The sequence below is a fragment of the Megalops cyprinoides genome, chromosome 7 (assembly GCF_013368585.1).
Source record: "Megalops cyprinoides isolate fMegCyp1 chromosome 7, fMegCyp1.pri, whole genome shotgun sequence".
In the NCBI taxonomy this organism is placed as follows: domain Eukaryota; kingdom Metazoa; phylum Chordata; class Actinopteri; order Elopiformes; family Megalopidae; genus Megalops; species Megalops cyprinoides.
Window position 1 is genome coordinate 25,593,594 of NC_050589.1, and position 14,232 is coordinate 25,607,825.

General features: G+C 38.7%; 1 protein-coding gene across 1 annotated transcript; it reads right to left on the minus strand.

Annotated features, from left to right (window-relative positions):
* Positions 1-1,729: 1,729 nt before the first annotated feature.
* Positions 1,730-12,338, minus strand: LOC118780089 (type-1 angiotensin II receptor-associated protein-like). Its single transcript, XM_036532401.1, has 5 exons — positions 12,278-12,338; positions 11,858-11,892; positions 11,068-11,176; positions 10,599-10,809; positions 1,730-1,812 (listed from the first exon to the last, which is right to left on the minus strand). Exons 1-5 carry the CDS (start codon positions 12,302-12,304, stop codon positions 1,730-1,732), a joined length of 465 nt encoding a protein of 154 aa, XP_036388294.1. The 5' UTR covers positions 12,305-12,338.
* Positions 12,339-14,232: the final 1,894 nt, after the last annotated feature.

The following is a 14,232-nucleotide window of genomic DNA, read 5'->3' on the forward strand; positions in this document are numbered from 1 at the left end:
ACCTCATTAACTTATAGTAAGTGTGTGCATAGTGCATTCAACAAACCACTTTTTCTGGGGTACACTTGCAATTACTTCATAACTGAAAAAAGATTGACCTGAAATTACATCTTAAATAACTGTAAAACATATACTGTTTTCATAGAAACTGTATACCACAGCCACAAGACCACAATTACACCATTCCCTTAGCTCTGAACTTTGTTCGTGGAGACCATGAGGTCTGCAGTTTTGAAACCAGCAGCAGAACCATTTCTGTTTTATACATACAAAATAAGTGTATAATAGATGCAAATTCAAAGTGACTACCCAATCAGGGCTCATTAAAGTGAACATCTACCATTACCTTACATAAACAAGCCATTCAAACCATCCATGTTGCAGAGGTCGAATGGCATGTAATGCAGCCCTTACGTGTTTGCTTAAGGTCGCCATCAGTAGGCAGAACATTGCGCCCCTTTTCCTACTGGATAATTACATTTGCATGGTGTCATGCATGGATTCAATCAACAATGTGATGTACAAGGTCCTTGACTGTTTGACAGTGTTGACACTGTTCACGCTGAATGCTGTTATATGTTATTAACATTCATATATATATATATGGATATATATATATATATATATATATATATATATATAGATGTCTGTGTCCACATAAAATTGAGTTTTACATTGCAGTGTCTCAGTGTTATATTTTGTTATCATTCATATATATATATATGGATATATATATATAAATATATAGATGTCTGTGTCCACATAAAATTGAGTTTTACATTGCAGTGTCTACATTAACATTTAAAACATATCACGGTACTTCTCCCCCCTTCAAAACTGAGAGATACACATTAGTTATGCATTAGTTCCCCTCCTGTGATTATGGGTTATTTTATTCGCCTCCTCTGGACTTTCCACAGTTCTCGTGCTGACGAGAACAGCCCTGTCGCCCACTCACATCTTGTGGAATTGGGAGGGGAAGACTTCCAGCAGTTCTAAGAAGGTTAGGAACAGTTGGGTCGTGAAGAGTACTGCTGATCCCTATGGTTATGGCATGAGCACGACCATTGTCACACAGAAAAACATATTATCCTACAAGCTGAATGGAGGGGGGGGTGGCAACAAACAAGCAAAGCTAAGGCTTGACAACTGCCTGTTAGATGGATATATGAGTTTGCACATTGGCTCCCACATACAGCTTTCTCCCCAAGTATGCCACATCATCTCTCTGAATGGATATATTTTTATAGTTATCTGTGTTACGATGTATTTTTAAAATTCAGACATATAATCTTGGATGCCTGTAGTACATCAAGACTAATTCTGTCAGGGAAACAAAAGAAAAAACAAAGACATATCTAACATTTTCAAAATATATTTAACTATTTATATTCATCAGCTTGAAGCTATAAAAAATTAACAGTAAATTTGTTTACCTATATACAACAAGGACATTCCCTGTAATCTAGTCTGGCATAGTATATCACTATGATCTAGTGTTTTGCATAGTCTACATTGAAAAAAAAAAATCACATACATATTCCAGTAAAATGTTTGCACTTTGTGCATGGCCAACATGGGACACTTTAGCTGTCATTCATAAAGCCACACACATAACCATAATACTCTGTGCAAGCCTTTAAGGAGCAGTCAGCCAGTATGACCTCTCCGTGACCTCTTTTTCGGCCAATAGGAGCCTTCCTCCTTCTTCTTGCTGAGGTTTTCTTCCTCAGGGAGTTTCTGAAGAGGTGGACTGGTCTGGCTGATCGATGGATTCGTAGGAGTCCCTGTCCCTTGTTATGCTAGGGAATCCTGGAAGGACACAAGGTAGTGTCACTACAAGATTCACCGCATGTCATGATGAAGAATGCATTTCAAATTTTGGGCAGCAAATCAAAACTATGATGATTTAAAACTGTTTCTCAAGCCAGGTTTTTCTGTGTTATTTTGTTCCTCTCATTTATGGAGGTTTGATTCAGCAATTAATTTGGTAGAGATCTGGGTCTAATATCTGTTCTGAATTCTACATTGCAGACATGGATTGTCAGAAATGTGTTCTAACTGAAAGATACAAACAAAAGTGTGTGTATATTTAAATTATTTCTGTGACCCTTAAGCAAGTTAGTAATACACAGTAGTAATACACTAGGTAGTCAACTTTATTTAAATTAGTAGTTCACCAGGCCTAGAAAAATAATTGAACAAATTAAACATTTACTTAAACTCAACTGACACAGCATCCCCCAACGGCAGATATTATAGCAATATGTTGAATAAGCAACTTTATTACTATATTAATGCAAACAGTCCTTCAACAGCCTAAATGAACCGAGAACCAACTGGAACAAAAACTAGCATACGCTGCGAATCCCCAGGACTAGAATTAACAACAAACACTGGTTTGAAACAGTCAACCATGAGACAACCCCAAGGTGACTCGCAGAAACCACACTGCTTAATGAACACACCCAAGTACATTACCTATTCTTTACATTTGCACGTGCATTCCAACATACATGTCATGTGGTTATTAGAGGTCCAACCTTAGTTCCATAGTGTTTGGTAACATAACACTTATCTCATTCCTCTCACCCCTATGTTTGGTCTCACTTCATCTCAGAAGGCTTTCACAGCAGTGTGAAAAAAGGGATGGAAAAAATATCACAACATAACCTGGAGAAAATACATTAAGCAGGTGTGAAATTGCTCCCCCAACTATATCCACAGTCTCAGACACAGCAGAGGGAATACAAAGCAACTGCACACAAGCAAACAAACATAGCTGTAGTTTTCCTTAACCTGTGAATGCAGGACCACTGTTAGGATAAAAAAGACATGCATCAATTCATCTGGTAAAGCTTTAGTCTAACGTCTGTGCGCACCTTTATATTGGCTCATAAAAATCGAAATCAATCAAAAGGAGAGCACTCCTTTCGCATGTATTCACCATTTCTGTTAAAGGTAGCACGAGGGATACATTTTTGACATGACATTGACATGAATGTGAGCCTCTTTCTCCTTCTTGGAAAACAAGTGATTCTTTTACTTTTCTTGAAAACCATTGATTTTTATACTTCAGTTGACTGAGCTCACATGAAATGACCCAATAATCACTTCAAACAATTAATAAAAACACTGCTGAGGAAAAATGTTATAGAAATAACACACTTTATGGGCAGACATCTTACACTGGAAAAATTAAGAGGAAAGCAAAATGTGTAACTTCTCCCTTGAACAAAATTAACATCTACTCTGCAGAAAATGACTATTCCTAATGAAATAAAACACTGAAATCTCTTGAACACATCAGCCTGAACAGTAGAATTAAAAACATGTTTATGTAAGCAAGTTGTTTGAGACTGTATTCAATAACAACAAAATTAAAATGACTAGACTCATTTTCTGATGTGAAAGCTCTGGTCATGCACTGTGGGCCATGGGTAATATAATGTCGTTAATGGCTTTTATACCGCTTTCTTAGATTGTTTTAAAACTAAAGGGAGTGAATGGCCACTGCAGGGAGACGTGTTTCATTATAAAAGGAATATGGGCTTGTGCTTCCAAAGTATCCCCATGAATGATTCAAAGACTAAACAGACAGTGTTAATGTAAAAACACAGAGATGCAAGAAAAAGCAGCATCTGTCCAGTGCAATAAGGTGAATTAAAAGAAAGAAACAAAAACACAAATTCTCAACATCTTCCTGGCACTTTTAAATTCACTTAATTTTCAATGTATCTTCTGATGAAGTACAAACAAGGCTTGCACATTCAATTCAGAAACATACCAACTCAGCAAGGTTAACACCTCCAGGGAGATTTTTTTTTCCTCTCAACTTGCATCTCTTCTCCCAAGTGACCATATGCAATTATCGCACAGCCAATGTGTAGCTTCCAATTATGATACCTCTTCAATGCCTATACTTACTTTGAATATAACCCATAACACAGCACCGATGCACTGGGAATACACATATTAATTACTGACACTTAAAAACGAATAAACGTTGTATCAGCCTGAGGGGCTGTGCTCCAGACACTGTGCACCTCTTTAAGAGATGGCAGCCATTTCACCATAGGAACTATGATTCGGGTCGCATGGCTGCTAATTGGTAATTAAGTTCACCTGCCTCCTTAAGCAAAACACCTGAGGCTCTGATACCTCACGGGAACTGTAGGCTCTTTGCATCTCAATCTGGTGATGGAAGACTGACACTTTATGAACCCCATAATGGTTAGATCCACTGTGTGCTATCAAACCTGACTCGTTTGAACCAATCAAAATACTTTGGTTTGCACAGGAAATGTCAATGCTATTAGTGGTTCAAATAAATCATTGCACACAACAACTCCATCCATTCTAGGGATCTATGAGGGCACACTCTCCAATTTTATAATAGAGTTCAAAAAGACTACAGCAAACATGAGCGATCAGAACCTGAGGTGCTTAGCAGAAGAGGTCAAGTACTACATAGCAGCCAGATGACTATTTCAAAATCATCGCCTGGAGCACTAGAGTATGTACAACTTAGCTTTGGTGGTAGATGTCTTTGTACCACATGAGCATGTGGTGTGTATTGTTGTGGTTCTGTTTCATCTATTAGTGCTTTTTCCAGAAGTAAGGGGACAGGAATTCTATACAGTAAATCTGTTTTGTTATTGTTTGTAATTGACCTATTAAATGTAATATTTTCAGTATAAAAACTAACAATTTCTCTGAGTTTCATCTCCCATGCTCATGTCTGAAGACCTTTATTCTCTGTTTGAAGGAGGTCTGTTCTTTTTATTTATTTTTTTTTCTTATGAACACACTTTAGTTGGTACGGCATTTAACTGTGTGGTAACTTGCTGAATGTCTTGCTTTGAAAAAGGTATGACAAAGGCACTATACAAGTCTCAGGTTTAAGGACTCAGCATAATTCAGTCATTTGAGTTGCGCCTGTCACGTTGCCATAGAACAACTAAAGTCAGGTGTGCCTATCATTAAAGCAACTGGGAGCGGCCAGGCCTGCAAAAGCATTTTGTATAAGGATGCATTCAACATTTCAGTTCACCAATCATCACCACAGTCTTTAAAGGCAAAAACATTTCATTCTTCCACAAAAATAAATGTCATCAGTCCAGACAAAAAAACCTAAGTGACTGACAGAGTTAAAGCAAAAACAGCAAGGGAATTTACCAGTGGATCAGTGGGGTAAGTTGATTCACACATTCACCTTTGTAATTGATGAGAATACCTAGCCATGGTAGCTAACCAAGCAATATATTGTGGATCATAATAAATAAAAAAAGAACCCTAAGGAGCAAACAGGCCATTGCAAAATAATTGCAGTATTTCATTTCAGCACTGAAGTTTATATTAAATAGTGGTTGCACACGAGGGTAGGAGACCTTGTGGCTGTAATTCCGTGATGGTTCATCAATCACCCTGAACCCAGATCACTGGACAGGTTGAGCCCTCCATTGGAGAATGGAACCTATATTATGCTTCCTCATCCTTGGGGGGCATTATATCAACAAAAGAATGAATGCATCTATGCAGCTGGAGAAAAGCATTTTGGGTATTGATTTTCAGTGGAATGGGTTAAAATTAATTTGGCAACAACTGGTTACATTCAACCACTGGTTATGAACCACGGGTTAGCCATTTTACCCCACTGGCCCTAACAGTATAAAGCACTGGGCCCTCACCACAAAGTGATTTTTCTGCAAGTTTCAGTGAATTACCCAGTGTCAAAGAACAAAATTATTTAAAAATGTGTAGGAAAAAAGTGCAACACATGCTTAAATAAAATATAAAACTCTAAGTTTACTATGCTTAAAGTAAATCTTGGAGTTTTATACTTTTAAGTAAAGTTTTTTAATGCATAATCATTTACTACCATAAGGGGGACACTGTGGTTTTTCATCTTGTGAAGATATACATATTCCATGAGAATATGGCACATTCAGACAGATTTATTCATTATTCATATCTTAGACATGGAAAATGCTATGACAAAAGCAAGGCCTGGAATTATGATTTTTTGCATTAATAACAATGGATGCCAGCTACAGTATGTGTAAAAAACAAAACACTGCAGACAATACAAGACAATACAAGTTATTTTTTGATCTGTCATATCATCTGGACAGGTACCTTTTTCTGTTAGGAATAATGATCAAAGAAGTATTTACCATGCGTGTCACAAGACTGACAAAGTGTATTACAGATTTTTTTTGGCAGTTTACCAAGGTCAAATATCTTATTCTCTGTCCAACATGCTTGCCGAATTAAGACCACTCTTTCATAAATAAATCCCAATTTGAATTACTCGGTTTTATTATTTCAAAACTGACATTTGAGCCAGAGTTCTTTTTCTAAACAAAAATTCCTGTAGCTTTGTCCAACAAAGTTCCGATGAGTGATACAGAAATTATGCCATCCCAGGTTTTGACCATCTTTTCTGTTTTGTTCTAAATGTTGTCAACTTTACTTTTCATGATGTTACAGGACCTTTACCCCTTGGCTTTCCAGTCTTCAGCTCTTCCAGTATTTGCTGACTGTATCTCAGGCTGGCCTTCATTTCCGTTGTGTCTGATTTAAGGAGATCAAGGATGTCGAGTTTGTTGAGTTTTTCATCGATTGAAGTCAAAACATCTATTTCAACTGTGCTACTGTCCTTCGAGGGATAACCATACACCGCCCCTCCCAAAGTCTTCTCAGGGTTCCCGCCGTTTTTGCCTTTCTCTCTGCCATTTTCCTGTGGTGTACTCACTCTGCGATCTGTTGTGGTGCAGAAATAGCAATCAATGAAATATATTCAAGCTCTTCTAGTTTCTTCTAGAGACTTGGTTGGAGGTTTCCAGTCCTGTCCAGTCCTGTTAAATGCTTCTGCTTTTCCCCACTAATGTTCTTGTAAGCCCCTTTAGAATTTTTTTTATCTAACTGAAAGAAGGTATACATTTACTAGAGCTGGAGAATTTCACCTGGGGGAGTGCTACCATCTTAGCTGTTGCAGTGTTACACATTCTCAGGACCTGTTTCCCTATAGTTAAGCTGTGATTTTCTTGGTTGACCTTTGAAAGGTCTAACATGATTGATTTAAGTAAAAAAAAACACAAACAAACAGACCAATATGATCAAAGCCACATGACACAGCCATACTGTTTCTCGAAATACTGAGAGACAGTGATTAGCAGAACCTCTTATGTGATTTTGAGAGTGAAATTACAATGATCAACCCACAATAACCTATGTAACATTTAATTACCTAATTACTACATTCAAAAATTCAGCAATATGTAAACTAAAGTATACGTCAGTGTTTAAACTACAATAAATATTTAATACATAAATAGTTGTATTTATATTTTGAAGAGTTAACATTGATAATTTAAGAAACCATTCAGAATCAGTATCTTAACCTTTGACTGAAGCTGACAACAAAAAACTAAACTGTTTTTTCTCTCCACATCACTAAAGCTATGGCACTTGACTTTCTAAAGTAACCGCCCATTTTTTTTTTCAACATTACCAACTAAATGGAAAATAACAAATTAAAAATGAATGCACATAAAGAAACAGAACAGAGACAAATACAAGCACAGGATAAGACAACTGGTGGGTTAAAAAAAAAAAAAACAGAAAAAAGGAGACATACATATTTCACAGTAAAAGCATGAGGTATCAGTTAGTCACACACACAGATATACAAGAAAATGTTATTTTTATGATGCAATGGAATGACTATGATCATGGCAATTTTGACTTTACAAAGTGAAGCAGTTTACACAGCAGAGTAGTTCACACAACAGAGAAGCACATGTAAACAGCAGGAAAAACATGTAACAAATGAGAGGACATTCTTCAGTAATTCTAGAACATACCAAAGCATGATAGAGAATGACAACAGCTCCCTGTCTGAGTGAAATTTGATTGAACATGCTACGAGGGATTTCTTCACTTCCTTGCAACTGCCTGACTCCTATTCTTACTTGCTTGTTGGGATCTGTAGCTCACTAGTGACAAACTAGCCTGGTTGCACCTGTTTCATTGATAGCCAGATATTGTAAAAACATCCATACTTCATTTGCAAAAACATTTCCCCACAGTTTTAACCATAATAACACTTATTTAAAATATTGTTATTATTATTAGCAAGGGGAACAGTCAGTGGATCCACGGAAAAAGTCACTAAGAAAGTGAAGTCACTGTCCTAGCATATATGAAGAACATGGGGGAGGTGTTCAGTATCGGTGACCAAAAGGGGTACTGTCGGCGCTATCCGTGGTGCACCGACTGTCCACTGAGGTCTCGAAATCTGAGGGGCAAGAGGCATGGGGAACAAATCAGAGAGAGACAGACAGAGGACAGGGTCAAAGGCAGAGGACAACACCTCTAAACACAGGAGGCAGTGAAGATGTGGTGAAAGCAGGAAGCAAGACATCTACAGGGAGATAATTCAAAATGATCACAAACATCATTAAAAGCCAAGGCACACTCTGCATGTTATAACATCATACCATCAAAAACATTATGCACAGTATTCATTAAAGTAGGGCAAATAGCAAAAGGACTACATTATCCACAGGAAATAAACAACAAGTTAAATCCGTTGCTTAAAATAATACATGCCTTATCCAATTTTAATAATTTCAAAATTCTTCTTCTGAAAGTGAAGAGCAGTTTGTAAAATCATAAGCCCCAAAATGAATTGAACTGTGTGGCAGTGGCCTTTTAATAAAAACAGATGATGAAGTTCAAGCGAGGGTGTATTTGAAATATTGGTTGCCAGATTTAAATTAAGTTCCCTCAATGGCCCTTGGCATATATAGTGAGGAAAATGTGCCAGATAAAGTCAGTAACCCTAAACTTCTGTGGGACGAGGCTGGTGGATGTGATTGCCTGCTGAATCAACAAAGAATACCTACTGAAGTGATAAATTAGAGGCCTACGGACTGGATGTATATCTGACACGGAAGGCACAGTCTGAATATCACACACTCCAGAGTACGGCAATAATAAATACAGAATAAGCAACAGCAGTTTGACTCAGACCCATCTATATAGTTACTGTAACAACAGCGTTTACATAATAGTTCATTTTCCTTTCATTATTGTGAGCACATGTGGGCATGCACAGGTATACACACAGCTTCTTGATTTTAATGCTTAATTAATTTAATGTTTAATTACTCAAAGCTCAGAGGCAAACCTTTAAGGTACTACAGATTAGCACATCTTTTTTTGAACAAGGATACATATAAGCTCTCTTACACTTCTGCCATAAGTTCAAAACTCTGTACCCACTGATAGGCAGAACAGGTATTTCTAGCCACTGCAACAATCAAATCCTATAGATATTACAGATGCTGCTCACCTCTCAATGAACTAACTTGAAAAGGAATAGAAGATACTTCCTTCTAAAGAAAAAACTACCACCCATAACATTTATATCCTCTGTTCCAATTATCACCTTTCATGATTACACAGTCCATATGTGTGATATCCCTGCCTGCTTACAAACCTCATAGGGGAATTAACGAGCCACAATATTAGCATTCATTTTGTAATTCACCCCAAAAATGATGGAACTAAACAGGAATGAACAGTCTGTTGATTTTATAGATATTTCCCAAAGACTGGAGATCATGTGAACCATCTGCAGTTTTTCCCCTGCATAACTATGTGACACTGGTCATAATGTAACATAATTCCCTGTTAACTAAATTTCACAGTTAAATCTGTACTAGGTCTGCATGTACAGTAAAAGCAATGAGGAAGGAATGGAAAGTTGGCAACCGTTTAAATTAAGTTCAAGGGTTACTTATATGTGAGGATGTGAGGCTATTGATAGAGACATTTCAAGACAAAATGCTGATGCTTTCAATCTTATATGTGCTTGATCTAAACATAAATAAATATTTCTATTTAATTACTCATATTGTGTATTTTGCTTTTGGGTGTCTGGGCACAGCTTTCATAGTCTAACATTGCATAACAATTTAACATAGTTTAAATTGCAGCCAAATCAGAAACATCCATCTTGTGACAAACTTGAACAAATTTAGCTGAATCACTTTGAAATATCCCTGTGTGGTGTTGGGACTAAGAGCTTGTGAGCTCAATGCTCACTTTAAGCACGGCCAAGCAAACATTAAATAGCTCCATTGTTTGTAAACCAGACTGCCAAGTAATTACAAGCCAAATCTTGATTCTTCAATTATCCTCCACTAAATCCGCAAAGGCTGCATACACATCAAACTGTGCTAAAGGACGCAACCTCTTCCAACTGCTGTGCCATTTCTGTTCAGGTCTGCACAAATGAGTCTACCTCATTGTCACTGGAGGTTTCCGTGAGACGTGAAAATGCAAACCTCATTTGTCATTACATTATTTGCTCAGCACACACCTTTATCCAACATGCTTTTACATCCAGTTATACAGTTTGATACTTAATCTGAATTTAATCCCAATACCTTGCTCAGGGGTACAGTAGCAGCGTCCCAGTTGGGAATCGAACCAACAACCTTTGAGTTCCAAGACCTGCTCCTCATCAGGAAGCCATGGTGATACACGTTAACACCCTCCCACCCGCCCGGGTCCCTGCTGCTCACCAAAATTGACGTTGTATTCTCCGCCCCTCTGGCGGTACATCTGATACAGGAAGAAGCAGGAGACGGGTTTGAGCAGCAGGCTGAGGATGGCCATGCCCACGCTGAAGCGGAAGGTGTCCCGATTCCTGTCTGGAAGGCCCTCCGCCAGGGGATAGTAAATCCCAAAATGCACGATGTCCGTCAAAACGGTCACGGCCATCCCAATGAGAAACTTTGGGGGGGGTACAATGAAGCAGTACAATGAAGCAACCTACACTAGAAGCTCAGGACAGCATGAAAGAGTAAAAAATTTGCAGTTTGTCTTCAAACATGTATAACACTCGGTAGAGAGCCAAAGGTCCTCTCCTACAAACAGCTTATTATACAAAATCCATCAAGGCCATGCCATGCCATTTTATATATAAGTATAAGTATAACTGCACTGTTCATTTTCTGTTGTACGTAAAATGCTGTTCAGCTTTCCCCTCACCATTAACACAGCATCAAGAGAGTCTCTCTGGGCAACAGCCCACACTCCCACAGCCAGCATACTGAAGTTTCCCCACGCATAGGAGGAGGGCAGCCAGGCCATGTATGCCCTGTAAACACATGCATGCACACATGTACACATACACACATGTACACATGCACAGGTAGAAATACACACAAGCATGACTGACAATATTGCAATAATCTTTTTTTTTTAATATATACACATGGCTTTGGTATGGTATTGTATGGAAAATGCAAAGCAGTATCAAAATAGTGTTTGACCATGGATATTAGATCAGAGCTAAGTGAGCAGATCCAATAATCTTTCTGTTATCTGTGTGGACTCACGGTGGACACTGATAATTAGACTAATACGTTAAGATGAAGTCAGGATTAGTGGGTCTTTGCAGCACCTGCTTTACCCTGACACCAGAACACAGTCGACCTGGCCTCCACTTTCTCAGATTTTAAATGTTAAGTCTGAGATTTTCGGGCGACTGATCTGTATAGTGAAGCCAAAGTATTTACTTCACATGATTGTTCATATTTTTGCACGCGCGTCAATAGTGGGACTCATTTTCACGTGCTTTTACAGTATAACTTCAGGATTTAAGAGATTTTTTTTAATTAAGTATCTATAGTTCATAACTACGCAAGCCACCGGTGAGTTACGCATCCCCCTCTGCAACAAATAAACTGCCCGACTGTGACACCTCCTCCATCTGGAATGTTCAGCAAGTGAAATTCCACAGGTGCGTGGTAAGTCGAAAAGCGGCCAACCTACTCACCAGGTGGTCAGAAGCCAATGTACCAGAACTATGGCCTGCAGGACAGACGAAATATGTTTCTGCATTTTTGCTATTATCGACATAACTAAATAGCAAACAGGCTGTCTGCAATTGAAAATATATATTAACCTTTCCAGCTAGCAAGCTAAAACTTTTCAATCCATATGAGCAGCTAAACGATCTATCTGAATTCGCGGTTACATTACTATAAATAGAAAAACACATTCAATATAATTATAAATGACAACAACAAATCAGAAGTTAACAGGCATCATGGCATGAAATAATGTCCCAACTGTGTCCATTTCTGTAATGGTGAAGTTGCCAGAAAATCCACTGAAAAAGTAGCGACTCGGCTAACTCTGATTTCAACGCGACACAACAGCAACCACTACACTCCGTAAAAACAATTTAAAGTACCTTGAGATTAACGGCTGGGATTTCCATATTTTATGGGCAGCGCCGGTTGCGATGTCCTGTCTGTAGATTAACTCCTTTCATGGACAAGCACAGCCATCCATCAGCTCTCTTTCGGAGTGTGTAGACCCCTCCCTCCAGACGATCAACAAACAAACACTAACCATGTGACAACAGCCTGACCCATTTCACGTGACTTTGCCCACTCTTACCAGGTCACGGTAGAAGTAGAAGAAACAATAACTTTAAATATATCACAGCATACAATTATTACAGTTGAATATGTTAAATCCACATCATCTACTATAAACTGCAAATGATGACAGTGAAGTGTTCACCTGCCAGTGTCAGCATGAGTGAGTTTTGTATAGCACACACACACACACACACACACACACACACACACCCTCTTCCTCTTGGTAGGGGAATGACTTCATGGAAATCACCCTGTCGGTACTGCCCCAGCTTCTAGCACCAGGACTCCTTCTGATGAATTCTTACTCATATCAGCATCTCAAGCACCTGTGCCCGCTGTGTTGGTACTTGATCCCCTTGTTATGAGGCCAGCATAATCACAGAGCGTGTTCATTTTTCCAACTGCCAAAAAAAGATTTTTCTTACATGGGTGATCCATCAGGGTTACAGCTCTGGGAGGTCATGGAGTACAAACTGCCTGAGAGAATACGCCCGCCAAGCCAGACCACACATCTAATATAATCCGTCTGCCCTCTTACACCATGAAAATAAAACAGCACAGCTCAGATTATTATATTAAATGAACATGATTGCTGTTTTGTAATTATGTACTTTTCACCAGTTACATATAGAGAGATCCTGTACGTTATGGAAACAGATGCTCTAACACAGTTTAGCTAACACCACTTCTCAAGGTGAATGGACAGAGAGAGACTTAAGTGTACATGATGTGTCTCCCTGTTTCAAGGGTCTCCACAGGAGTCCTTCTGGGGTGCGGCCAGAGGCGGGTTCCATGTCCTGTTTGATACCTCCAGCTTCCAGTCAAGCCCGGAGTTGGATCTCCCAGTCAAGCACATTAGAAATTATTTGCATCCATGCAGATAGAATGTATTGATAGCTAATCATAAATCTGTAATCTTACAACAAGACAGCTGTAGGGGGAATATGGCAGCTTTATCTTGACAAACTATAATTTTGATAATACTTCAGAAGCAAAGAATGTGTAAATAATGGATTACATACGTTAAAGTATATTTTCAATGATTCTGTTCTCTTTTTTTTCAAGGGAAAAAAAAGGAAAAATGAGACAGAAAAAAATCCTGTCACCTTGGATGACCCTGGATTACCGTGATTACCGGTGGAAGATTAAACAGTCAGGAGTCAGCACCACAGAGTAATGAACAAGAAGAAGCACTCCTAGGGTATGGACCAACCAAACACAATAATGAAAGCACTCAAAAAGACCTTCCCAATTCCTTCATGTTATAATGATAGTACAATATCACATGTTTCTCCTGTGCATTTTGCACTCATTGGCCTAAAATACGATACTTAAAGTGGAGCTGTGGTCAGTGCGTGAAAAAGTTACCCAGGGGTGTCAGGTTCTTGAGCTGGTTGAAGTACATCCATGTCCTCTCTGACACCCAGAAGCCCTTTGTTTGGCTGCATGAATGGAGCAGATGGCAGGCTGGTTTCCAACACCCCCATAACCCCAGTGCCCCCTGTGCCTGAAATTGCAGGATGTGGGTGTTGGAGATGGTAGAGATTTGATGGCTACCCTGCCCTTAGTCTGCGTCCAGAGGCTACCTTGGCCTGCTTCACTCCTGTTTAATGTGCCTCTGTCACTGAGCTGTCACTCAAGAAAATCTCTTCATTGCAAATCTTACTCTATAAGTACTGTTACATTTTGCTTTAAGCACTCCAGGGTTTTAGGATGTATTGTATCATCTGAACCTTGTAAGTTTATATTTCCCATGCATAGA

What these genes read in the sequence shown, in the direction of transcription:
- LOC118780089 (XM_036532401.1), bottom strand. Translation starts at nt 12,304, where the DNA reads ATGGAAATCCCAGCCGTTAATCTCAAG. An exon ending in CTCTTGATGCTGTGTTAATG is followed by an intron (nt 10,810 to 11,067) that starts GTGAGGGGAAAG and finishes CCCCCCCCAAAG; the next exon opens with TTTCTCATTGGGATGGCCGT. An exon ending in AGAATACAACGTCAATTTTG is followed by an intron (nt 1,813 to 10,598) that starts GTGAGCAGCAGG and finishes GTGTCCTTCCAG; the next exon opens with GATTCCCTAGCATAACAAGG.